The sequence below is a fragment of the Triturus cristatus genome, chromosome 3_1 (genome assembly GCF_964204655.1).
Source record: "Triturus cristatus chromosome 3_1, aTriCri1.1, whole genome shotgun sequence".
Taxonomy (NCBI): Eukaryota; Metazoa; Chordata; class Amphibia; order Caudata; family Salamandridae; genus Triturus; species Triturus cristatus.
In genome coordinates this window covers 218,001,742-218,029,363 of record NC_140583.1, presented here as the reverse complement: position 1 = coordinate 218,029,363, position 27,622 = coordinate 218,001,742, and the positions used below count along the sequence as shown (strand labels likewise).

The window sequence follows — 27,622 nt, the reverse complement described above, 5'->3', positions numbered from 1 at the left end:
ACTTTAATAATGAGCGTGGCGCCTGCTTCAGGGACACCGTGTTCTTTCTTTTCTTGTTTTTTTGAAAACTTTAATAATGAGCACGGCACCTGCTTCACGGACATCGTGCTCTGCAATACAATAGATATTGCTTTTGCAAAACTTTGAACTATTGGTATTGTAAATGACAATGCATTTTAATTTTTTATAAAAGGCATTGCCATTTACAATGCCAATAGATCCAAAACTCCTAATTGCGAAACCTATTGCGTTGTAAATGCTTGTTCTTCAAGGAATGAGAACTGCATTTAAATAGGGACTTTTTTTAAAGCAAGTTTGAGAGTTGGCAGTTGTCTGCCTACCACCCAATCAACATTTTTTTTTCGATGTACTTAGGGGACTGGGTCCATTTTGCGGATGTGTTAGCACCACAACTTGGGGAGTCTATAACTTTTCAATGCTTTGTGATTGTATTTCAGTCACAAAATCGCTATTTGGAGGGAACTCCGTAAACATGGCCCCTCCAAATAGTGGTTTGTTATGACTTTTTAAACCCAATTTGCGAATCGGTAAAATGCTACTGAATTGCAAAATGGGTTTAGTACATTAAAACAAATACATTTTGTGCCAGCAAACACTGATATTTTGCAAATCACAGGTTTTGCAACCACAAAAGTGCTCTGTACATTGAGCCCTACATGCTGCTTTCTGATAATCACATTATTTCAAACAAATGCAGTCAGTCTCAGCGTCTTGGATCATTGCCTTTTTATGCAGCGTCTTCTTCAACGAGGATCTCGTAAATTAGACTCCATCGTATCACACGGACATTGATTCCGATCAATAATCCTTAATTACAAATTCAGAAATAAATACAAATGTTTATGGGCCGTAAAGAAACAAACCCTTCACTCCATTGAACCCACACTAAATTGCACTGACATCCTTCAGTGTTTTTGCAATCGTCAGCGGGCGTGCTGCTCTGACGTCAGCTCGCCTGACCTGCAAGTAGTTCAAGCTGTATTGATGAATTGCACATTTTATGGTGCACTAAAGTTAAAGGATGTGTTCAGCAGTCAGCGAATAGACTAACTTGCAGCACATTGATAAGAGGTATTAAAAGCTTGAGCCTTCACTGCATTATTCGGGAAGATGGCGCCCTCTTGCTGATTGTTGATGTACCGCACTGACAAGTGCCTGGCTCTGTTATCCCGAAATTGTTTATCTTACTGTGAAGTCAACAGTAAGAGCACATACCAACGAGCTCGTACTGATTGGCAGTTATAGGCATCATTAGTGGCCACTCTGTTGTGGTTTGTGGTTCCTGGCATCACAGAGCTTTAATAAAAAATCTATTGCAGATGCGGGTTAATGGTTCAGAAATCAATAGCAAGGAATAACTGGGGCGTACTTCATACTTCCTGTAAAAATCCGATTTTACTTTGCTTGATGGAACCATAATAAACACCTGGCATATAAAAACAAGTGGAAATGCCAAAGTGGTATCAGAAAAGTTCACAGCAAAGACCTGTTGGGTTGGGGCAGTAGCTCCAGTTCTGATTGACTCTGCCTTAGTCTGACCCATGGACGGGGTAGAGGGAGGGGAGGCGGCTTCAGCATCTGTGACGTGTGGGGCTGTTCAATATGTGGCTAGCAAGTAACTTCAATTCCTGCTTTATCTGTGGCCTCCAGTTCTAAGGGCCTTGTGGCATGAACAGCTCCAGACAAAGGCTGCATCAGACCGCTTAAGGAGATGCGGCTCTAGTTCCGGCAGAGGTGGGGCAGGGCACACCTGCGCCCACTGACCAAAGAAACCAGGGCATAATTTGCACACCAAAAAGTGGTGGTTGTGAGGACGGGGAGGTGGTCAATGGTGCAATTTTTTTTAATTAGGAGGCCTCCACCCACTTTCACCTCTGGTGCTGGACACTCCCAATTATGCACATTTAAGTTCCCCTCATGTAGTGTCCTAGCAGGGACACGTTCTAGTGTTCCTATGTGTGTATCCCACTATACACCCACCCACCACAGACGCCACTGGGTCAGGTGACGCTGCTAATAAAAGGGCCGACATTTACTCAGCATGAGGGCCTAGGGCCCAACATTACACCCTCATTGGTGTCCCGCCCACCACTGGCACCGCCGAAACCTCTGATGCTGTGTTGTTCGGTAGGGAGGGGCGCTTTACTTTTTAGCCTAGGGGTTTGAATGCCCTTGTTCTGTTAGTTAACACTAACACAACAGATTAACCTCTTACACAGCTGTCAAAAATGACGCAAAAGTATGAAATATATTTTGGTCAAGTAAGCTTGGCAACATCTATCGTGAGAGACCAGTCACAGCACTATCCAACTCGCGAGATCTAATGTAATGCCACACCTGTAATGCCTCACGTGTAATGCCTCACGTGTAATGCCATACCTGTAATGCCTCACCTGCAATGCCTCGCCTGCAATGCAACACCTGCAATGCCTCGCCTGCAATGCCTCGCCTGTAATTCCTCACCTGTAATGCCTCACCTGTAATGCCTCACCTGTAATGCCTCACCTGTAATGCCTCACGTGTAATGCCTCACGTGTAATGTGACACCTGTAATGCAACACCTGTAATGCAACACCTGCAATGCCTCACCTGCAATGCCTCACCTGCAATGCCTCACCTGCAATGCCTCGCCTGCAATGCCTCGCCTGTAATTCATCGCCTGTAATTCCTCACCTGTAATGCCTCACGTTTAATGCCACACCTGTAATACCACACCTGTAATGCCTCACCTGTAATACCTCACCTATAATGCCACACATGTAATTCATCACCTGTAATGCCTCACCTGTAATGCCTCACCTGTAATGCCACACTTGTAATGCCTCACATGTAATGCCTCACCTGTAATGCCACACCTGTAATGCCACACCTGTAATGCAGCGAGCAAGCTCACCTTTCTCAATAGAGGAAAAAAACACTCAAAAATGTTTAAAAATGAGTCCCAACAGTTCATTTTACAGCACACTTTTACATTAAATTTGATAAAAAGTGCTAGACTTTTACATCATTTATGAAACATTCCATTATTCTCAAGGCCTGCTGACAGGGAAAGGCACAAATCTGCAGCTGCAAGCCACACTCTCGGCAAAGTGTCAGCCCAAACAGTCCCGTTAAACACTGAAACGGTTAATTTTCTCATCGAAAAGGCCTTCTAAATATTCCAGCTAAGTTTACATTCACTTTGTTGATCTCATTTTCAGATATCTAGACGGTCGACTACCCTTTTGGTATACGAAAAATATGCATGTGATTTACAAAGAGGCAAATGTCATTCAATGTTCTTTTCTCGTCTCCATTTGTGGTAGTGTCTAGTTTATTGTTTCTTGCCTAGCTCTGGCACTGTTAGGTGGCCGCTTCAAAGCACTATTAGAAACTGCCTGATCATAAACTTCCGAGATTCCTGAATGTAAAACTGCACTCTTGTTCCAAGGCACACTTTCTATGATGTATCACGAATGACTGCATTTGATATCATCCTAACATTGAGTTACAAATGTAAAGGCTAACAGTAGTGCATAGTTTGTGTACAGCAAGATTTGCATTCCTTGGTTTGTATTTTGCTGCATGGCAGCTATGATTGAACTTTATAGATCCAGGCCTTTTTTTACCAGTCCTGTATTGTTGGAGTCCTACACTGCTTTCCAGCGACAGCTGGATGGATAACAATGAGTGCACTATGTGAACACATACATTGCACATCAAACACTAAGATGCAAATATTATAAAACGTTGTAAGGTTTATCGCTCAAGTGTTATTGCAAATGTGACTGCACTTACATTTTTGAAGTGACATCACTGCTTATGCTAATTAGACCCGCCTTTTTTTCAGCTTCTTTCCTCCTTTTGGGTGTAATGAAGGGCAGCTTGAATGTTCAGTGCTGATTTGGTTGGCATAAAGCAAAATTAATAGGAGTGTTTGAAATTCTGAGTTATGCAGTGGCCGGTTTTATTATAGTTTTATTTTGTTTTCTGGAAGAGTCTTTGGGGGAGGGTTCAGGGGGGATGACATGCACTAAGGTGAGTGGTTGCACACACTGCCTCCAGTGCGTATGTGGGTTTGGCAAGCTGTCTCAGCATGCCAGCAGCATGAGAGTATGAGAGCAGCGTCAGCACTGGCTGCAGGGTAGTCTGGGAGCTTGTGCCTGCAGTGGGCTGGAGCCAGAGAGGAGCGGAAGACCAGCGAAGCGGCGGGTGTTTTTTTTTATTTTTATTGTCCGTCCTTCCCCGTCCCTCCACCTTGCCACTTTGCTCGAACACCCGCCGCTACGGGAGTGATGCGCTCTCTCACAGGACTATTCCATCAGCTATCAAGCAGTGGAGTTGCTCATTTGGTCTAGGCAAGATCTCACCAAAAACCTAGTGAGCCTGGCTTTCATAAATGTTGTGCTTCACGTGAGCCACTGTTCTGGGGTAGCGAGCTCTAGCAGCAGGACATGTATCTGAACTGCACACTATCGCTCCACTGACTGACCTTCAAGCTGGAAGTGGTTGGAGGTCATGATGCAGTAGGTGAGGAGCCTCATGCTGAGGTCGATGGACACTCTGCTCCTGGCTCTGGGCTTCTGTCTGACTGGAAACCAACTTATGACCTGACCTGGCTCATCTGTCACTTGTCCTGTGCAGGTTGTGTAGGAAGGCGGAGTATTATGTGGTGATGGTGATTAGACCTCACCATGCAATACTCTCACAATACCCCAAAGATGGTCCCTGGATTCACAATAATGCATCCTTAACTCAGTCCTGGTTGAGTGGCAAGGTGCAGTCAGGCTTTACTAGAGGAACATGTGTTCAGCATTTCAAAATACCAACATGGACGATAAGTAATTGACACGATAAAAAAAAATCTGACACCAATTCATAAAAATAAAAGCAGATGTTTATATAAATTTAGACAATAAAACAAAGTCAGTTGGTTAAGTATAACCTGAGTTATGGATTTTAGAAGCAAAATTAAATCGGCGCAAAACAGTGCTACAAAACTTTATCATTGCAGTCAGTGGTAAAAAGCACTAGTGGCAATCGGTCATTTGCAGGTCGAGTTGCGTGGAACACAACGAGGGTATAGGTGATGCAGGTCCCAGGACCAAGCCACAACAATCAGTTAAATTTTACCTGGCTCGAGAGGCCCCCCCGGGTGCAGAGATGTCCTGGCTGTCTGTGGTGCTGAAGCAGGACCTGCAGCGGAGCTAGTTTTACCACTTAAACGGTGAGGTACCCGGTGCAAATGGATGAAGATTTTGCGGACTTCCCTCGAGGTGCAGCGCAGAGTAAAGGGGGTGGTTGCCTGGCTGGTGACCAATTAGTCCAGTTATTTTGCTGTCAAAGGGAAAACAAAAGCCACCTTAACCTTTGTGGAGGTCAGAACTACATTTCCCACAATGCACTGAACCATCTACTTTTGGACAATCCCTCACTGGGCCCGATAGCCAGCTATTCTTTGGTTCCGGTACGTTGTTTTTACCTGCAGTGGGCAGGAGACTAGAGCAACTAGTCCAGGGGAGCCTGGAGTTGCCTTTGGCTCTCAAAGTGGTCCCTCTTTCTGGGAGAACCGAGCGTTGATTCAGGAAGTGTCGCAGTCATACAGTTCCAGGAAGGTAACCACAGGTGCAGAGCATCACGCCTTTGCTTTGTGCAGATCCGTTGTCACAGACACAGGTCACCTCTTTGTTCTTTGTTGCAAGTCAGATCAGAACTGAGGTTCTGATGTCAGGGGTAGCCCCTGAATCCTAGATTTAGGGGCATTAAGAGTATGGGTGCAAGTGGCCAATGGGCTACTGGCCCCAGCAACTAATCCGGCCCTGAGGTGACCACACTCGGGGGTGTTGGTCACCTTTTTTACCCAGAACCCTCTATTCTACAACTTTTAAAAATGGCAGAAGTCTTCCTTATCTGTACAGACCAGGTATCCCATTCTAGAGGTGTGGCTACCCTTCTGAGGGTGTACACCTCCTGAATACCTAATTTTCCGCCTGCTCGCTTGCAAATGTGCGTGGTGGCAGAGTGAAGGCTGTTTCCCCTTTGAGAAGCAGCCTGTTTGCATATCACAACTGGTGAAGGTCTTGAAGCTTACCGCCTTAGCCATTCTGTCAAAAAGGGAGGTGTGACCTCCTTCCCGTCCAAGCCAAAGCATAGGAAGGCCGGGGCAACCAGGTTTTCACCCTCTAAGGTAGCCACGTGTGTGCATGCCACATCATCCTTGATACGAGATTCATTCCTGGGAGGATGAGGCATGTTGTTTGATACCAAACATGACCTATTTTGGCGGTATCATAATGGAGCTGCCAACCTTGGGTTTTTCCAGGTGCCAATCCATGTTTTCCTATGGATAACTGAACACTTACCGTAGCCTTTAATAGAAATGAACATTATAGGGACATATAAGCCTGCACTTGTATGGCCGGACCTTTAATATAATGCACCCTACCTCCTGGGCTCAGGAGTCATTAATTAGGAGCGACTGGCATATATATTAAAGATAGTGCATTGACTTTGCTGCACATGATGAAGGAAAATACAAGTTCAAGCAGTTTGCACTGCTCCTGCAGTCTGGAATAGCAGGACTGCTGTCATCAGTTTGATTGGGTCACTCAGGGTTGCACGACCAGTGCTTCAGGACCTGATGACCCCTTTAACATCCATGCCCTGGGTACCACTAGTACAATATACTAGGGATTTATAAGGTTAAGGGAGTTAAAGTCCTTGCCAATTGGGGTTACCAGAGAACCCTGGCACTGGGGTCTGGTTAGCAGGCTTCAGTGCACTGTCAGAGTCGACAACCAGCGTCTAGTAGTTCTAATGTGGGCAAAAAGTGGGGGGATATCTGCAAAAAGCCCTGTTTTCTTACAGTATGCTTGCCCTATCAGTGCTGTCTCTGTGCGAGCAGGGAACGACAGATTGATGGTCACCCTTAGCTGGTGACTCCTGAGTAGAGATTTGAGTGCAGACTTGGTAATCCAGGTGTTCAGGGTAGCAGAGCAGACCGCACACTGCACACACAGCTAGTGGCTGCCTCTCTGTAGGTGGTAGTGGGCATGGGCAGCACGTAGCAAACCTTAGGACTGGCATTGGAGCAACTGCATGGAAGCCAAGCTAATTAGCCCCACACATGTCCCTACTCTACTTGGATTGTTTTGGTTATTCTAGGCCCCTATTTTATTCATTTCGGACATCTTTCTAAAACGTGTCAAGAACAAGGCAAACTGGAAGGTCAATTTTGCAATGGAGCAACTGTGAGCATGTTAGGCAAATAACTGTACAAAGTAAAACACATATTATTAATAACAGGCAAGGCAAAGGGTTCAGATATTAATGAAGTAGCTCCTGACCATGTGAAGGGTAATCTGAGATGATACCATAAAGAAAACCCAACCCAGCTAAGTTGGTTTAAACTAATTACAGTGAGAAATCTATGATTGACCTACCTAGGTTATGGGCTGAGGCTGGTGCATGTGGAAACATTACCCAATGGGTTAGAAGTAACACTTGAAGCCAATACTCAAACAACCCAATATGGTCATTTTATGGCAGAATTTAATTTAGATTTGCTTTACGAGTCAGAAACACATAATCATAATGATAGAGAAGAGCTATTAGTGAACAAAGCTACCATAGAATAGAAGTGCTGCCAGCTAGAAACTCCAGGTCTCACCGTCTAAAGGTGAACATCACCCAACTCATGATTACTTATCTCAACACTCGGTCCATGGCTAAACATCAGCTCAAAATATTTCATTTACTCGATGATGAATCCCCCGCTAACTTACTCTTAACCGAAACATGGTTAACAGATTAATCCTCCCCAGACACTTTGGTGGCTCTTCCAGAAGGATATTATATTATTATATACTTCAAAGTAACAGACCTGAAGGCAAAAAAGGTGGAAGTGTACCGGCAATAATGAAGAAACATCTTAGTTTCACCAGACTCGCACCCTTTATTCTTCCAGCTGTTGACAGTCTTCTGATCAAACGTGACTCATCAATCTCCCCCTTGACTTGCTCCCTCATGTGCATAACCCCAGGATACATGGAGCTTTTCCCACGACTTCATGCAGAGTCAATCTCCCCCTTAGTCCTAGACTATGCCAAACAACTGCTAATCCGTGACCTCAACTACTGGCCCAATGAGCAAACTGGAGGGCAGCCATCCACAGATTTAACTGACCTGCTCTGCAGCCTTAATTTCAAACAACATGTATTCTCACATGGCCATACTTAAGGGCACACACTGGACCAGGTCTCGTTCACCAATCTAGTCTTGTCTAAACGTTCGGTCTCCCCCAGTACATGGTCCAACCGCCATTTTCTCAGATTTTCACTAACTGGCCTAGCTCTCCCAAAACCCTGCCCAAGTCCTGGAATTCTTTCCAGAAACTGGTCCCGAGTGGATCATACTTCCTTCTGCAACTCACTGGCCAGCACCCTTCCCAACCAAATTGAATACATAGACCGGCACTAGGAACATTTTATGATATGGTTAACAGTAGACAGCAACACACTTGCCTCCCTCTGCAAAGATAAAGAGACCAGACGTCAGGATCTGTCTAAATGGTTCTCTGAAGAAATGAAATTGGGCAATTTGGAACATCAACGTGCTGAACGTAAATGGGGAAACAATTACTCACCTGACAAAAAAGGAAGTCTATGTATATCTTCTCAAAGAATATAAGAAGTTCATAATGCAAGCCAAATCTGCCCTTTCTCTAGCAAAATACTAAAGTCTGAGATTAAATCTAAGGAGATTTTTGGAATTGTTTCTGAATTGTCAAATCCAGACAGAGTGACCTTGCCCATACTACCTACCCAGAGTCTATGCGAAGCCCTCAACTCTTTTTCATTGACAAAATCAAGCTGATAAAAAGAGAGAAAACCCTGCAACATACTTCTAAATGCAACTTCTCCAGAAAACAGGACCCCCCATTACCCTCTCCGACTTTGCCGCAGTCAGCCAGGATAGACTTGTGGAGCTCCTAATGATATTTGCCCCCCTAAAATACTAAAAACAGGGGTTTCTGCACTCCCCAGACCTGGCTATATCCATCCTTAACTGCTCATTCATCAGCCACAGCATTGTCCCTAGCCACTTTAAAGAAGCCATTGTGGTAACGCTTCAAAAACAAAATCTGGCGAAGATCCATTTGTTTTGAAAAACGACTGCTCTATTTGCTTGCTTCCTTAGCTAGCAAAGGTACAAAGAGGCCCACATCGCTCACCACCTCTGCTTCTTCCTAGAGGAATCCAATTTCCTTGACACTCATCAAGCAGGTTTCCGGCCAGCCTACTCCACTGAAGATATCATCCTCTCTGTAGTGGATGACTTGAGAGAAGAAGTCATTACCCAGGCGCTGGTCCTCCTTGACCTATCGGCAGCCTTTGACATGGCCCACCACAACCTCTTGGTGGAGTGTGTCGAGGCCACGGGATTGCAGGGCACAGCTCTCAATTGGATTATCTCCTTCCTGAGAGACCACTCTCATTCGGTCCGATTGACGCCATTCATCTCATCCAAGGTCCAGTTGAACTGTGGAGTACATATGAGATCTCCCTGTCCCCTCACCTGTTCAGCCTGTACATCTGCCCTCCAGTACACACTTAAAAAAATGAAGGTTAGAATTTACAACTACGCAGACAACATACAGTTACTCTACACAATCAACAACTCTTCTGAATCACAGGAAGCCTTTAAAAAACAATGCTGATTGGATGAACAGCAATCATCTAAAGCTAAATTCCAAAAAATGGAAATTGTTTAAACCAAAAACAAGGTCAATCTTTGGAGTCCCTTATTCTGGCCTCCACCAATGGGTGCCCCACTAAGACACCAGTGAAAAGTCTTGGGGTTCTCATTAATGAGGATCTCTGTATAAAGTGGATGAGGATGGGGAGAGGATGTAGCCTTATGGCTAGAGCAGTCGACTTTGATGCTGGGGAACCGGGTTCGAGTCTCGGCCACGATGCTCAACATCCTGTGATTCTGGGCAAATCACTTAATCTCCCCGTGCCTAACAAAAATAAATGTTTCCATCTGTAACAAAACTGGTGCTCATGTAAGACGCTCTGATACAGAATGTCTCGGGCATAGTTTGCGCTATATAAAACTCTAAAAAAAAAAAAAAAAAAAAAGTCCTTGCTAATTTCGGTCACTTATTCCTGTTTCTTGCAAATCAGGAAAATTAGTAAATTCTTCAATGCTGAAGCCCTCGGCCAAGTAGTCATGGACCTGGTCATATCTAGGATCGACTACGCCAAAATTCTCTATCTAGGCCTTCCTAAAGGCCTCAATCGCAGACTCCAACTAGCCCAGAACCCACAAGCCAAATTAATTTCCATCAACCCAGACACTGCCACATAAGCCCTCTGATGAGAAAGCTAAACTGGCTTCCGGTAGAACAAAGGACCGTCTTCAAGATGGGCTGTATAATTTTCAAATCCCTTCGCGGAAGAAATCCAGCCTTCTTGTGGGCCCGTATCTAAAAATACACTACCAACTGAAACCTTAGGTCCACCCACATGAACCTACTCACCATACCCAAATTTAACACAAAAAAAATGGGAGACTCCAGATTCTCAGTGTTTGTCCCCCGCATCTGGAACGCACTACCACCCGCGATAAGAGCCACCTCCAGCTGGGTGAGTTTCAGACCATCACAAAAAACACGGCTCTATAAACAAGCATATGAGTAAGTCCTGATAAGCAGCGTGCAATACCTCTGAAACCCAAGCTCCAAGAAACCGTGCTGGTGTATGTGTGCTCTTCAAATGCTTTAAAAAAGTGTAAAATGGGGTATTTAATGCTCTTACTAGGGTTTGTCTACATGCGTAATGGTTGTTTGCCCCGCGGATTCCTGGCAAGACCCACACACGTCTTTCGGCTCGAGTACAGTCTTGGTGTCTTGGATTACACCTGTAGGCACCGTCTGACCATCAGCTCACCTTCAAGTACTGCAGCGGTGGGCGATGATACTGATCTACAGACCATAACACTGGGCTGAGAAGTGTACACGTGCTATGAATACAATATGAGAGACAGAGACGACTGAGAAATCAGACACCAGACCCACATTAATAGGAATGTGTCGCTGTCTTGAAAGCAAACCTAATGTTTGATGGGGAAATCATATTTTTCAATAATATAATTAAGAAATATAGCCAACATAGAGCCCATCTTAGTACGTGTTAAAATCTGGAAAAGCCTGGTGGTCTTGACTTTTGACTACGATCAAAAAAGCAAAATTTTCAGTGCAAATCACTCTTGTAAGACATGAATTGTGAAGAATTAAAATAGACCTCAGGAGAAATATAAAAAACACTAAAGGAAGCCAAATTACTGAATTAATAAAAGAAATGTTGCAGGCAACATGTAATGGCTACGAAGGGATCATCACATGGTCGTGAATCAACTTGTATTGTATTGTCATGGAAATAAAGGTAATATGACGGTTTCATATAATTCCCCATACAAAGTACAGCCAGTGACTGAAATTTGAAATAAGAAATAATTAAACTAAGTCTAACTTTTATCATTGCCTTAGTGATGCTTTGCATGTTATGAGGGTCCTTCTGTGAACAAGGTTGTCTCCCACTAAGGATCTCAGGGAATGGGTGATGTGAGGGGTGACCCCACAATGGTGTCAGTAAGTGGCAACCTCGGCCAGCTAGGTCAGGAAACGATCAATCAATCAATCAATCAATCATAACATTTGTATAGCGCACTACTCACCCGGAAGGGTCTCAAGGCGCTTTGGGGGGGAAGGGTCCGCTACTGCTCGAACAGCCAGGTCTTGAGTTGTTTTCTGAAGGCGAGATGGTCCTGGGTCAGCCGAAGGTGGATGGGGAGGGAGTTCCATGTCTTGGCCGCCAGGTAGGAGAAGGATCTGCCTCCGGCGGTGGCTCTTCGGATGCGTGGTACGGCGGCGAGGGCGAGGCTAGTAGACCGTAGCTGGCGGGTGGGCGTGTAGAAGGTCAGGCGGTCGTTGAGGTACTTGGGGCCCAGGTCATGGAAAGACTTGTGTGCGTGGGTGAGGAGCCGGAACGTGATCCTCTTCTTGACGGGGAGCCAGTGTAGGTCTCTAAGGTGGCCGGAGATGTGGCTGCGTCGGGGCATGTCCAGGATGAGTCGGGCGGAGGCATTCTGGATGCGTTGGAGTATTTTCTGTAGCTTGGCTGTGGTTCCGGCGTAGAGGGTGTTTCTGTAGTCCAGTCGGCTGGTGACGAGTGCCTGGGTGACCGTCTTCCTGGTTTCGGTCGGGATCCATCGGAAGATCTTGCGAAGCATGCGTAGGGTGGGAAAGCATGATGAGGAGACGGCGTTGACCTGTCTGGTCATCGAGAGTGAGGAGTCCAGGATGAAGCCCAGGTTGCGTGCGTGGTCTGTCGGCTTGGGAGTGGTGCCCAGGGCGGGGGGGCACCATGAGTCGTCCCAGGCGGAGGGCGATGGTCCCAGGATAAGGACTTCCGTCTTGTCTGAGTTCAGTTTCAGGCGGCTGTTCTTCATCTACTCGGCGACGTCTTTCATCCCTTCGTGTAGGCTGGTTCTGGCGGTGTCGGGTCTCTGGTGAGGGAGAGTATCAGCTGGGTGTCATCGGCGTAGGAGATGATGTTGAGGTTGTGTTGGCGTGAGATGGCTGCAAGAGGTCTCATGTAGACGTTGAAGAGGGTGGGGCTGAGTGAAGGTCCTTGCGGAACGCCGCAGATGACTTCGGTGGCCTCGGATCGAAACGGGGGAGGCGGACTCTCTGTGTTCTTCCGGCGAGGAACGAGATGATCCACTCCAGTGCCTTCTCTTGGATGCCGATGCTGCTGAGGCGTTGGACTAGGGTGCGGTGGCAGACAGTGTCGAACGCTGCAGAGAGGTCCAGGAGGATGAGTGCCGCTGTTTCCCCATTGTCGAGCAGGGCTCGGATGTCGTCGGTGGCTGCGATGAGGGCGGTCTCGGTGCTGTGGTTGGCTCTGAAACCGGACTGCGAGGGGTCGAGGGATCAGTTCGTCTCGAGGAAGGCGGCAAGCTATCTGTTGACGATCTTCTCGCTGACTTTAGCAGGAAAAGGGAGGAGCGAGATGGGGCGGAAGTTTTTGAGGTCGGTGGGGTCCGCTGTTGGTTTCTTCAGTAGAGCGCTGAGCTCGGCATGCTTCCAGCTCTCCGGGAAGGTGGCGGTGTTGAAGGAGGTGTTGATGATGTTCCGGAGTTGGGGTGCGATGGTGGAGTCGGCCTTGTTGAAGACGTGGTGGGGGCAGGGGTCGGTTGGAGATCCGGAGTGGATGGTGTTCATCGTGCGGGTTGTGTCTTTGGTGGTCACCGTGGTCCAGGTGCGGAGGGTGGTGGTGGGGGGCATTGGTTCGACGGTTGGGTGCGTGGATGGTGCGCCGAAGCTGTTGTGGATGTCGCGATCTTGCGGTGGAAGAACGAGGCGAGGAAGTCGCAGAGATCTTGTGACGGAGTGATGTCGTTGTTGCCGGTGCTGGGGTTGGAGAACTCCTTGACGATGGTGAAGAGTTCCTTGCTGTCGTGGGCGTTGTTGTCCAGTCGTTCCTTCAGTGAATTCTTCTTGGTGGTGCGGATAAGCTGGTGGTGCTTGCGGGTGGCGTGCTTGAGGGCGGTCATGTTGTCAGTGGTCCGGTCGAGGAGCCAGGTTTTCTCGAGGGTGCGGCAGGTCTTTTTGGAGTCCTTGAGTTCGTCGGTGAACCAGGATGCCTTCTTGCTTCTGGGTCTGCTGGGAGGGTTCTTCAGTGGTGCGAGGTTGTCGGCGCAGGTGGTCAGCCACTGCATGAAGTTGCGGGCTGCTTCGTTGGGGTCCTTTGTGCAGGCGGGTGGGCTCTGGCTGAGGGAGGTGGTGAGCTGGTCGGCGGTGATCTTGCTCCAGCTTCTGTGGGGAACCTGTTGTGGGTGGTGGTGGGTCGTGGTTCTTCTGAAGCTGAAGTGGACGCAGCTGTGGTCGGTCCAGTGGAGTCCGGTGGAGTGGCTGAAGGTGATGTGCTTGCTGGATGAGAAGACGGGATCAAGCGTGTGGCCGGCGTAGTGGGTGGGGGTGTTGACCAGTTGCTTGAGTCCGAGGTTGGCGAGGTTGTCCAGCAGGGCGGTGGTGTTGCGGTCCTTGTTGTTCTCCAGGTGGAAGTTGAGGTCCCCTAGGAGGATGTAGTCGGCGGAGGGGAGGGCGTGCGGGCTGATGAAGTCCGTGATGTCTTCGCTGAATTGTGTGCGTGGTCCCGGGGGTCTGTAGACGAGGGTGCCTCTGAGAGTCGTCTTTGGGTCGGTGTGAATCTGAAAGTGGAGGTGCTCGGCGGCGGCGAAGGCGTCGTTGGAGTTGGTCGTGATGTGGATGGTGTTCCTGTGGACGATGGCGATGCCTCCTCCGGTCTAGTTGACGCGGTCCCTCCTGATGATCTTGTACCCGTCCGGGATGGCGATGTCGGGGGCCGAGGAGACGTTCATCCAGGTTTCCGTGAGGAAGGCGACGTCTGGTGATGTTGTGTCGAGGAGGTTCCACAGTTCCACGGCGTGTCTGTGGACGGAGCCGGTGTTGAGTAGGATGCACTTGAGGTGGTTGTTGCTGGTGTTTGGCTTGGCGGGTGCGGTGCCGGTTCGGAGGGAGGTGAACTTGCAGGCTTGCAGGTGAAGGGTCCGTGGATGCGTCTCGGGGTGGCCCGGCAGCAGGCGGGGTTCCGGCCGGCGTTGAGTGCGTTGAGGGCGGCGGCGTCGTAGGTCTGTCGGGTCATCTTGTATCGGCGGGGGCCAGGGGTCCTGGCACTGGGCGCGGTCCAGGCGCGGACGGGTGTAGACGGGCTTGCCTTTGGCGCGCCTTCGGCGCACAATCAGTGCGCCCGCTGCGCTCCCGCGGGGCGACCTCCATAAATGGCGAAGTGGGAGGGAGGAGCAGCTGGGAGGCGGGAGCGGGGTGGCCAATGGGCGGGCTACAGAAAGCAAAAGGGGGCGGGCCGCAGGGGAGCAGCGGCGGGGATCGGGGACAGGGAAAGCGGCGGGAAAGGACAATGGGAGGGCGACAACTTCAGGGGCACAGAAGGCACGAAAATACAATCACAGGCACGAGAATAGAAGGCACGAAAATACAATCACAGGCACAGTGGGCACAACGAAATACCAAGTCAGGGGCACAGACAGGCAAGCAGTTGCAGAACGGCAATCCGATCGCACGGCTGTGCGAGGCAGCAGCGGGGGGGTCAAGGGTCCCGGCACTCACGGAGGGAGCTGCGCGGTATGTGGAGCGACCGGCCCTGCAGGCAGGGGCAAAGGTCACGATATGAAAGTTCTAGAAGCAGGGTAACAACAGATGGTGCTCCGTAGCAGATCCTGGTGAAGCCAAGTGGGGTGCCAGCTGTAGATACAGAAAGAATCCGCTGGTCTAGTTCAGGTGAGCGCTGGCATTCATGGACGTCAATTCACCAAAATGCCTGGGGTAGCAGAAGTGACATCACACATCCTTTGACATTCACTTTCATTCACACACGTTTACACATAAACACACACCCACACTCTCTCTTGCAGGTCAACACACTTTCAACCGCAAGCAGGCTCACAGCATACATTTATAAGCATGTTTTACTCTCCACAGAGAAGGTCATGTTCCAGCTAATTGTACTCTATTTGTATTATACTAATAGTGAAAAAATATAGGGGGTGTGGCCTGGAACTGTCGCAATGGCCGCACACTAGAAGAGCTCCGGCTCGAAAACGTAGAAAAGCCCGATATCCGTCCTAAATCTGGAGTTCCACAGGGTAGAGAGGTGCTGAAGAGACCGCCGCACCCCCGAGATGAAAATCAGAGTGAGCAGAACACGCTGCAAGGGACAGCAAACAGCGCAGATCACGACCGCACAGAGAGGCGTCAGGATCAGAATCAAAATCAAGTTTATTGTTTAGTGAACTAAAACCATAACAACGTGTCGATAAATCGCGATACATAGCACCATTAAAATGTACATTAAAATACATGCTTAAAAAGTTTATCAAAGAAGTTCCCTCTACATTCAGTCACGAATGAGGCCCAGCAGCGTTGACATGCGAGAGCTGAAGCCGGCGAGGAAAACCCAAAACAGAAGGCGGACGCCAGACGAGAAGTCACCGAAGATTTGGGAAAGCCTGATCACATCTTTCCCTCCCCTCTTTCTTTAACGAGAGTTTGGGGCAGAGGCGCCATCACCGTTCACCAGTTGAAGGGCGGGTCTGGGATTGACGAGCGCCGCCGGAAGTGGAGAAGCAGGGCAGTGAGTCGGAAGCCGCCTGGGCTTCGCAGAAGTGGCAGACCCAGAGTACGCAGCCTATGGGAGCGCGGCCAGAGGTACTCCGAGAATGAATAGTGCTGGGAAGGTTGTGCAGGGCCCGCTCCTGTGTGTTGGATGCCCAGCTGCGCACTAGGGAAACCAGTGGTGGCAATTATAGAGACTGGGCAGAAGCGGCAGGATTTGCACGTCTCAGTCTGTAACTATGCCTGGTACATTTTATCATATCGTAATGCACTTGTAGTAAGGCGGATGGGGTATCTGTCAAACTCTAAATCAGACCCAGAGTCCTTCAGGTAAAGTCCTTGCACAGAAAAAACCTCTTCTATAGAGGCAACAGTTCCTTACGTTTTAGTTGAAAAAATATAATGTGTCTCATTTCTAAAACTCAACTGCATACCTCTGAATTAGAAGGACCTTCTGTCTCATAAATCTTCAACAGGTGAGATCAATGCCTCTCCCGCTTTGCACAATTTTATTTGTATTACCCCTCCATGCAATAATGTGTGTAGAGTCTGCTAGTGAATACGGAGATTTGCAGAGCTTTTCTGAGTTAGAGCAATACCAAGTTAGGAAGGTGCTTAATTTGACAATTGTTATTATTAATCTCCAAAATAATTGTACAGATGTTTGATATTTGAAGAAGACTACAACCTTACTTTTGCCAATGCTTACTTCTCAAAAGTGACTTCATGCAAAGGTTTCCAGGGCATTAAGTTCCCACTGGAGGCTGATGGGAGTTGCAGCAAAAATACAGTAGGATATTATTGTAAGTCACAGAAGATAATATGACGACTGTGATAAAGCCTGGGCCTAACTGGAAGTAGCGGGTGTCGGGCATTTCCCCGGGAGGCTGGAAGGGTAAGGGGTGGTTTTGCAGCAGTGGGGGTCGGTTTTGTTGTTGGAGGTTGGTTTTGTACCAGTGCTGCAATATGGGCCCCAGTAGCAAAAGCAGTAGTGCTTCATACTTACACCCATGGTCTGAAAAAATTGTCAGGGCTGCTTTGCGTTCCCATACCAGCCCCGGATATAGTGTTGGTGCCCTTGTCATTGAAAACGTTCCACATGGCCATGGATATTGACCCACACATACCCAGCAGCGTCATAGCGGAAACTGCATTATTGGCTGTTGCATTATGTGCATGCACAGCAATGGTGGGTACTGCACTCATAAAAGATAATGATGGGCTGTACTTAAGAGCATCCTAGAATAATGTGAGCCACAGCAGTTGCTAGCAATGGCATACAGTCATTGCCATATAACTGCATATTTAGTAGTACGCAAAGCAATAGATGCACATCTGAAATCAGGAGTGAAGGCCCAGGCTAGGAGTTAACGTCATAAACCTTCCTTCATGTTCTCATCACTGATCTCTGGGATGTGTTAGTACTTACACATAAAACTCTGTTCTCTAATGATGATCTCCTTCCTTGCATGGACACTCGGTTTTGTGCTCAGCCTCCCTCTCTTGCATTCATGGACACTTGTATTGCCCCTTCCACCGTGCATAAGGGCATAGTCATGAATTACCCTAATGCTAGGCATTGCATTTTTCGAGTTCGTTGTCTCTGCTGGATCGGCTCATACTTGTGTTTAGATATCCTGTAGTGGGCCTCCTCGCCCTATATGTTAGTTTCACTAAAATGTTACTAACATGTGAAAGTATCCACAGTGTGATTATTAGAAATGGGGGTGGGGGGGTTTAAAGAACATTTGGAGTCCCTTCCCTTTTAACACCTTCTCCCTGTCAGGATATAAATGACACAAGATGTTAGTGATGGCCCATTACAGAGCTGCTGCCTACCGCTCATTCCTTTCCGCTAAAAACAAAGCACCGTCATCAGCATAATGCTTCTTTTGACTAGAGCTCGGTGCCCCCCTGAATCAATTCAGGCCCCCCCGTAGCCTCCTCCCAGTTTGAAGACCCCTTGTATAGAGGTACATTACCACCTTCTTGATGTAAGCTTGTTTGAATCATTAATGGTTATCTATATATAGTGAAAACCATAAAAATGCTTTGGGGTAAAAATGTCATAATATGTGTACACAACAGCAAGATCTCACCCCAGACGTGCCCAACTAAAATTTCACGGTGTGAGGGGGGGCGGGGCCTTGGAAGATCCAGGGCCCTGTGCCTAGAGCTACCTAAGAGGCACTCTGCCCTCCACCTCCTCCCAGCCCAAAAAAAGGGTCACTGAGCTGGTGCCGATGTTATGGGGTATTCTCAATCCCCTTAATGGACACTGGCTGCTTACATCCTCCAAAGACACTCTTTGTAGTGAAGGGAGCGGATATCGTGTGACAGTGTCAACGTGCGAGTTGACCGGTCTACACCATGCAAGATTTCCCTCGGCAAGAAGAATTCTCAATGCAACCTTTCGTCATGGGGGTCTTTAGACTCAGTCCACCTTTTCAACACAGGATCACTGTGATATAATGCTACTCTCAGGAAGGCTGAGATCGCTAAAATTACTCTATTAAATCCAACCAAGATGGCTTTGTTTTGTTTTTGTTGGTGCTGTGCAGCACCTGGACACAGTGGGGCCGATTCACAGAACTAAATTAAGACAAAATCCTAAACTTACTACTTTTGGTATTCACAGAAGTTAGGATTTTGTCTTAAGACAAATTTAAGACAGACTTAAGACAAACTTAAGACAAAATCCTAACTTAAGTCTGTCTTAAGTAAGACAAACTTAAGACAAAATCCTAACTTCTGTGAATACCAAAAGTAATAAATTCATGATTTTGTCTTAAGTTAACTCTGTGAATCAGGCTCATAATCTTTTTCTCTTTGTGCTAATGTTGTTCTGCATTGTCAAAAAGCTTTGACAAAGCCAAAAGGTCGGCTCAAAGAAACCTGTTGGCTTTTCCAATTGTTGTTATGTTAATGGGGTGCACAGTCCAGGTCTGCCCATGGCCCCGACACACCAGCGATGATGTACACCGATGCAAGTTGTGTTAGCATCTCTTTTAGCAATATGGCCTTTGAAGTCTGTTTCATCAGGGTCTTGGGGAAGTCCTGACATATCAAAGAGTTCAGTGTGCAGGCTCTGACATGTTGAGTACCAAATGTGTAATAAACATAAGCATTTCACAAACAGAGGCCAAACAGTAGTAATTTGTGTATGATTATTTGGACATTCAATGACGCATCACAGCCTAACCCTGTCATACCCATGGCCGTAAGTGTTCTCTATTAAATACAAACAACACGCAGTACCGTTTAATATAATTCTGTGTGATAGCAGTGGGTAACCATGCCGGTGTTTCCACTGGTTGTGTTTTTCAGAAATCAGCTCTGCAGATGCTGAGGAGAGGCTGATGAACACACTTCTGAGTCCTGATAGATACAACAAGTTAATTCGACCCGCATCCAACAGCTCACAGTTGGTATCCATTCAGCTTCAGGTGTCGTTGGCGCAGTTAATAAGCGTGGTAAGTTTAATAAAATAGGCAATGTTTAACTTAGAAATCTTGTAACATGGTTTGAAAAAGCAAAAAAAAGAATGCACAGAGCGATACAAGTAAATAGTGACCAATTTGCTCCATGTATAGCAGTAAACAGGTCCAGCTGGACCAGAGTTAATGACCCCACCTTTGTGATCTCCCACAGCTCACCCCAGAGGATGATCTGAGAAATCTCATACAACAAGCAAAGAGAGTGTGACATGCATCCTGCACCGGGCAGGAGATTCCCCAAATTCACATTTTATTTTATGTTATGTTAAGATTATTGTAAAGAGCGCATGGATACCCCAGCAATGGGGCTTCCCAGCGCTTAAACCTGCAGAGTGGAGTCGGGAGAGATGGGAACAGCTAGTGATCAGAGAACAGCCAGTTCTTCACGCCCCTTCTAAAAACCCAGTGGTCCAGAGTTCACCGGATGGGTGGAGGCAGGGAATTCCAGAAAGGGGCACTCTGCCGGCTCTGGTTCTACGCATCCGGGGCACGCGGGCAAGTTGAAGATCAGCCGGGCGCGGGGCAATGGCCAGAACATAGGGAAGACACAAATCACTCAAAATCGCAGTGAAAAACCCCCTGAGAATTTTATGAGCGATACAAAGAGCCTTAAAAAGGATTCTTTGCTCTGTAGGCAGCCAGTGCAGCCAGGGAAGAAGGCCAGACACATGGGAGTGCTGGAGGAGCACGAAGAGGGTACGGGCCACGGCATTCTGGGCTCGCTGGAGCCTTTTAATCACAATTTGGTAGAGCAGAGGAGCAGCACATTGCAGTAGTCCAGTCTACCCAGAACGGTAGATTGGACTATCATCTGGCGAATATGGGAATCAAAGAGTCCTAAAATAGGTAAAAGACCAAAACAAGTGCCTGCTACTGATTTGGCCTGGTTGTCAAAAGAAAGGGAACAATCCATCCAGACACCCAGGTTCTTTACAGCTGTTTTTGGCTGTTGGGGTGAGCCAAGCACAGGAGGCCACCAGTGGTTGCCCCATAGATGGGTATCCCTTCCTAAGAGAAGGAGTTCTGATTTGGTAGAATTCAATTGAAGGCAGTTGGCCGCCATCCATTCAGAAATGGCAATCGGGTTCTCCTGGAATTTCACAGAGTACTGGCTAGAATCTTTGGAAAAGGAAAATACCAGCTGGGTGTCATCCGCAAATGACACCAAGGAGATGTTACTGGATTTTGCTGCTAATACCAGTGGCTGTAAATATTGAACAGCGTAGGACTCAGTGCGGAGCCCTGTGGGACCCCGCAATGGAGCAGTTGTGTATGGGAGTGGAAGGGTGGTGAGAACTTGAAAAGACCTATCTGCCTAAAAGGGCGTAAACCAGGAGAGGACTTTGCCACGAATGCCGATCTGTACAATTTGTAGGTGGTGAACCAGAAGGATTCCAATGACTGAGCCTCAGCTGGCCCGGCCATCAGAAACCCTTGGTCCAAATATCCATCTGCCACAGAGCCCGCAGGTCACAGAGGCAGAGGCCTCATTCTGTTTATAGTGTGGCTTTCACCCCCGATTAGAGCCGCCATTTGAGGCATGGTGGTCTGTGAGTCCTGGTAGACCCAGCAGGGAATAGAAAAATGTTCATAACACGCAGGAAGAAAATGGAAATTTTTATTTTGTTCTGCAGAAAGAACCAACAGCTTGGGGATCTGCAGAACAATAGGGAATGCTGAGGAGGCTGCTATAACACAGTGGCCCAACCAGTATTTGTGTGTATCGGAAGTAACTCCGCCACACCAACAGATGCACTTTCGGCAAACCAATCTCCACCAGGGACCTATAAATTCCATGGACAGTCTTCCACTGGATGAGCGGAAGGGAGGCCCATGACAGACCTCTCAGCCTAGTAGGCCAGTTACCAACTTCTAAATGAGGCCCAACGCTGTTGAAGAGTGATTGTTACAGTTTTTTGGGTGCTGTACACTATAATTTAATGACCATTCTCAACACCTCAGCCACATTAGTCTCTAAGACAATAAATCCAAATCACAATAACTTTGAGTGCCAGATATCCGAGTTTAGTTCCATTGCTATACGTAGCTAAAACATTAGTTATGGAATGTGACACAACTCCGATTGCAGGGGCCATCAACCGATATTGAACAAAACGTGTGTATTTAGTTAATCGGCGTTGTTGACGAAATTGGCACTTTTTAAATAACAGAGATGTTATACAAGTTAATGCAAGGTAGGTCCTGAATTAAATATCCAATATTAGGTAGTAGAAGGTAGAATCCATGATAAATAGCAGAGATGGTACACAAGTTAATGCAAGGGAGGATCCATGATGAATAGCAGAGATGGCCTTCATGTTCAGACAAGAGATGGTATACAAGGTAACGCAAGATGCGATCCACAATAAATAGCATGATGGTAAACACGTTATCTCAAGGGAGGATCCATGGTGAATAGCAGAGATGGCATACATATCAAGACGAGGTATGATCCATGATAACTAGCTGAAGGGTTATGCAGGTTAATGCAAGAGTGGATCCACAATGAAGAGCAGAAATGCTATTCAAGCCCGCGCAAGATGGAATACAAGTTAGCGCAAGATACGAGCCATGGTAAATGGCAGGGATGATACACAAGGTAACACATGGTAGGATATTAGAATGGAATATATTGGAGTTAAAGCAATTTGAAAACAGTAGCATCCATATCGAGTTGTGATATGCTACAAAGTTGATGATCATTCCCACAGGAAAAGCTCTTACCTTCAATAACCCAAAATGGATATTTTCTTAATTGAAAAAAAAACACCTAAACCAAAACAGCTTTTTTTCTGGAAGCTATTTTCCACCCACTCTTTCCAATCACATTGCTGTGTATAATCCCCCGAATCCCTCTAAACTATTTTATGTCATAGATCAAACATTGGGATCATAAACCTTAATGTCATCGCTAATTAACACGAGCCTTCAGAAAAAAACTTAGGCGGTAAGCAAATCAATTTCTGTATTTGTGAAACAATTCATTTCATTTAAAGGAGAGACTAATACCATGTTTTCCAAATACAAAATACAAATCGCAAGCTAGACTACAGTCACTTGAGGATAAACAGTGTTATTCATTAAGAATACTTATAGCAATGATCTGCATATCGTAACAAGTCCCAAAAATGTTTGAATTAAATTAAGAGCCATTGCTCTACGGCAGGTGAAATATGATGCCTTAAAAATATTGTGTGTTTGGAGAAAGTACCTGTGACTATGTACTATGTTGGCAATAAAAACTGTTAATTTGGAAATCCAATGTCATGGTATGGGTGCCTCCCACTGAGGGCTATGCCAGTCATTATACGCTGAGGGCCATGCCAGTCATTATAGGCTGAGGGCCATGCGAGTCAATTTACGTTGTAGGTCATGCCAGTCATTGTAGGCTGAGGGCCATGCCAGTCATAATATGTTGAGGGCCATGCCAGTCATTATACATTGAGGGCCATGCCAGTCATTTTACGTTGAAGGTCATGCCAGTCGTCATAGGCTGAGGGCAATGCCAGTCATTATAGCCTGAGGGCTATACCAGTTATTATACATGGAGGGCATTGCCAGTCATTATACGATGAGGGCATTGCCAATCATTATACACTGAAGGCCATACCAATCATTATACGCCAAGGGCCATGCAAGTTATTATAGGCTGAGGGCCATACCAGTCATTACGCTGAGAGCCATGACAGTCATTACGCTGCGGGCCATGACAGTCATTACGCTGAGGGCCATGCCAGTCATTATAGGCTGAGGACCAGGCCAGTCATTATAGGCTGAGGACCAGGCCAGTCATTATAGGCTGAGGACCAGGCCAGTCATTATACGCTGAGTGGCATGCACCTCATTATACGCTTAGGGCCATGCCAGTCATTATAGGCTGAGGGCCAAGCCAGTCATTACACGTTGAGGGCCAGGCCAGTCATTATAGGCTGAGGACATTGCCAATCATTATACGCTGAGTGCCATGCGAGTCATTATATGCTGAGTGCCATGCGAGTCATTATAGGCTGAGGGCCATGCCAGTCATTATAGGCTGAGGGCCATGCCAGTCATTATATGCCGAGGGCCATGCCAGTCATTATAGGCTGAGGGCCATGCCAGTCATTATATGCTGAGTGCCATGCGAGTCATTATATGCTGAGGGCCATGCCAGTCATTATAGTCTGAGGGCCAAGCCAGTTATTACACGCTGAGGGTCAGGCAAGTCATTATAGGCTGAGGGCATTGCCAATCTTTATACACTGAAGGCCATGCCAATCATTATACGCCAATGGCCATGCAAGTTATTACAGGCTGAGGGCCTTGCCAGTCATTATGCGGCGGGCCATGCCAGTCATTACACGCTGAGGGCCATGCCAGTCATTATACGCTGAAGACGAGGCCAGTCATAATATGCTGAGTGCCATGTGTGTCATTATACGCTGAGGGCCATGGCAGTCATTAAAGGCTGAGGGCCATGCCAGTCATACGCTGAGTGCCATGCACATCATTATACGCCAAGGACCATTCCAGTCATTACCCACTGAGGGCCATGCCAGTCATTACACGCTGAGGCTCATGCCAGTCATTATACGCTGAGGGCCATGCCAGTTATTACACGTTGAGGACAAGGCCAGTCATTATAGGCTAAGGGCATTGCCAGTCATTACAGGCTGAGGTTCATGCCAGTCATTATAGGCTGAGGGCCATGCCAGTCGTCATAGGCTCTCTCTCAGTGCCGCTTGAGCCTATAATGAGTAATTGGGCCACTAAACAATGGCTTAGCCCTCAGCCGAAAGGGTGACGTGATTTAACACACTTCACTTTTTCAGGGCAAAATCTTCTGAATTGAGCAGGGATAAACTTAACTAGAAACATTCGAATGTTTGAGCAAAGGGCCCACACCAGCCTTTGTACGCACTCTGACATGCCTGTGTGGTAGGTGGTGCTCCAGTGCTCCACATATTCTATTGGCTTTATACAGACTCCTTTACAGCCCTCCATATAAGGCTATACTGTCCATTAAAGGCCAGCTTCAGCGTCATTGGCCTCAACATAAGACGAAGGACAATAACAATGAAGCAGGACTTTATTGGACTGTATATCCCGTGAAAAGGGCTGTAAGTCTGTTAGAACATTGCCCTCCTAAAAACAAATGCTTCCCGCACTCCCTCTTTAACCATGGCAATCTTTTATTTCTCTTCTTTCGTAGCCCCGGATGGAGCTTCAGCACCCCCTGCCACAGCAGCCTCTGCTTGTCTCTCGGTTCAGCCAAATGTCCCTTCTTTATTCAGGCAGCAGGACAGACAGACTCTGCAGAGACTTACTTCTCTCTCCTACCAAGGCTCTGGGACAGCATGGACAAAGGAGGAAGCATTTGCCCTGTTACTCTGTCTGCAGCCACTGTCTCATTTCTCTACATAACTCCTCATGTCTTGACGGTGGCTGTAGATTATAGTATTATCTTTCCCCGTATGAGAATACAAGAAGAGGGGGATCTTGGCACACTGCTCTGCCTAAATAGACACCCCCACCCTCCCCATCAGCAATAAGGAACTCATCTGGCCCCACCTCGCAACAACTGGGGGGTTTAACAGGAGCCCAGCTGTGTATATAGAGTTCACACTTGAGCTAGAAAGCCCTTTGGTGCAAGGGTTTCCAGCTTGACGTGTGATTGTGCCGTGTGAGGAGGCATGAAGCCATGTGGCACTGTGTGAGTTGGCAGGCCTGCGGCAACAGCGGGCATGTGCCAGTGTCCCTTACCCGCAGCGTCTCCATCGTTTTGAGTAGAGTGCACAACGCACTTATGTTCTAAGTGAGTGCCATTGCCCTCTGCTGAGGACATCTAGAGCTTATATTTGTTGCCCGATAGTTACTGGCGAGAGATGAAGATGAGAGCACACAGTGAGTGGACATAGAAAGGGCAGGAAAAAACAATAAAATCTAATATATATTATATCTATAATCACTGAAAAAACCAACAGACGTCATAGTTAGGTGAAAATGTCAGTTTAAACACAACATTTTTAACAAAAAATAATTTTAAAAACACTGAAGTTCACCAGTTTTGCAGCGTGAATCTTTCTGGATTCACTATGCTGTGCATTATTCCGCGATCTTGTGGTTGGGTCCGGATTCGTAGTCTTTTCTTTGTTTTTTTTTTTGTTTTGTTTTTTGTAGCCCAGGTGGGCGGCGACGACCCACCATTTGGTGCACCTCCCGTGACGTCGTCGTGCTTCCTGCGGAAGTCCCACCTTTGGGGCACCATCTTCAGATTCTTTTTTCCGCCGTTGGGTCTGGATCGTCATCGGGAAGCTCCAGAGTTACAATCGAAGGAAGAAGAAAGAAAAGCGAGTTTCGTCGATAAATACTAAGAAGATATCACAGGAAAGGAAGAGATTTCATCAGGAGCGCGAAGAAAGGAGGTTCTACGCCTTTTTCTTCGACGACCTTGGAGAATGCGCACTCAGAGGCCCTGAGCGCAATGGACAAAACGCCATTCAAGTTCTGCCCAAACTGCCACCACAAGTTCGCGCAGAAGGACCAGCATCCGGTCTGCAACCTCTGCCTACCGGTCGAACACCAGAGTAAGGACTGCAATGCCTGCTCAGCCTTCGCGCCGAAAACGCTCCGGGTGAGAGATCGGCAGAGAAGAGCCAACGCCAGCATGGATGGCAAGGGTAAGGCCCCGTCGCTCTACGATCTGGGCCTCTCCACGAACAATGAGGACAACGTCGCCGAGGCAGCCGAAAACTTCACGGTCGTAGAGACCGACAAGAAAAAAGAAGACGAGGTAAGAGAATCGTCGAGCGCAAAACAAAAAATACCTCGAAAACACGAGGGTGACTCGAGAAAATCAGAGTCAAAGTCCACGAAGGCAACCCCGGCGCCGAAAACTTCGACGACCAAAGGGGGAAGCATGGACAAGAGGCCGAGCGGATCCTTCGAAAAGGACTCCCTGGTGCCGAAAGACGCCGAAAAGCAAGGGTCGTCGAAGACAACCCAGGAAACAGGACGATCGACGCAGAAAGAACGGTCGACGTCGACGCAAGTTTCGACGAAAAGACCCGCGGTCGACGCCGAAAGCATCTCCGAGATGGAGAAAAAGAAGAGGCGGCTCGAGGCCGAAATGGAGAACATCCTTCAGAGGAAGAAGGAGTTCGACGCCAAGATGAAGGAGTTCGAGATTCCAACGGTTCCACCGACGGAAGTCGTCGAGGACGAATTCGACACCGAGGGGCTGACGAGGGATCTCGAAGAGGAAGACGAGACCTATTATGACGGAGAAGCCGAGGAAGAAGACCAGCAGTCGTTCTACGGCTCGGCGCCATCGACCAGCCACGACATCGAATGGCAGGATCTCGACACCGAAAACCCGGAGGAGCCCGTGGACACGTACCCTTCGAGGCCTTCGCCGCCCGACGACATCGGGGTGTACAATATGGTGGTCAGGAGCGCAGCGGCAGCCTTCGGCGTCAAACTCGACGAAGAGAAGCCGAAAGCCGATTTTCTCCTCGAGACCCTGCTCCCCATCCAGACGAGGAGCCAATTCCTCCCCATGCTACAAAGTGTGATAAATCAGGGGAGAGAAGCCTTCAAGGAACCAGCGACCTGCCGTTCGATCACGCCCAGGACGGAGAAGAAGTATAAGCACTCTTCCCTGGACCCCCCTTACATCAAAGGTAGCGTGACCGCCGACTCCATCATAGCTTCCACGGCCAGGAGAAGGGCCAACGTACCAGCAACTTCGGGCCCACCACCTGATAAAGAGAGCAGGAGGATAGACCTCACAGGAAGAAAGGTCGAGAGGAACGCCGCAATGCACTGGCGCATGGCGAATTCCAATGCACTCCTCAATAGGCACCAGTACCAACACTGGGACGAGATGGGGGAGATAGTAAAACACCTCCCCGAAGAATACCGCCAG

At 47.6% G+C, this 27,622-nt stretch overlaps 1 protein-coding gene across 2 annotated transcripts in view; it reads left to right on the top strand.

Moving 5' to 3' along the window:
- The window catches only part of CHRNB4 (cholinergic receptor nicotinic beta 4 subunit), a 184,794-nt gene that overhangs the window by 116,313 nt on the left and 40,859 nt on the right, over window positions 1-27,622 (top strand). The window contains exons 1-2 of one of the 2 annotated variants that reach the window (XM_085643703.1): window positions 16,184-16,312; window positions 19,547-19,692. In XM_085643703.1, the coding sequence (XP_085499829.1) occupies window positions 19,579-19,692 (114 nt within the window). In that variant the 5' untranslated portion in view covers window positions 16,184-16,312; window positions 19,547-19,578. Of the gene's footprint in view, window positions 1-16,183; window positions 16,313-19,546; window positions 19,693-27,622 lie in introns of those variants that run through there. The other variant, XM_085643702.1, reaches the window with a different exon arrangement.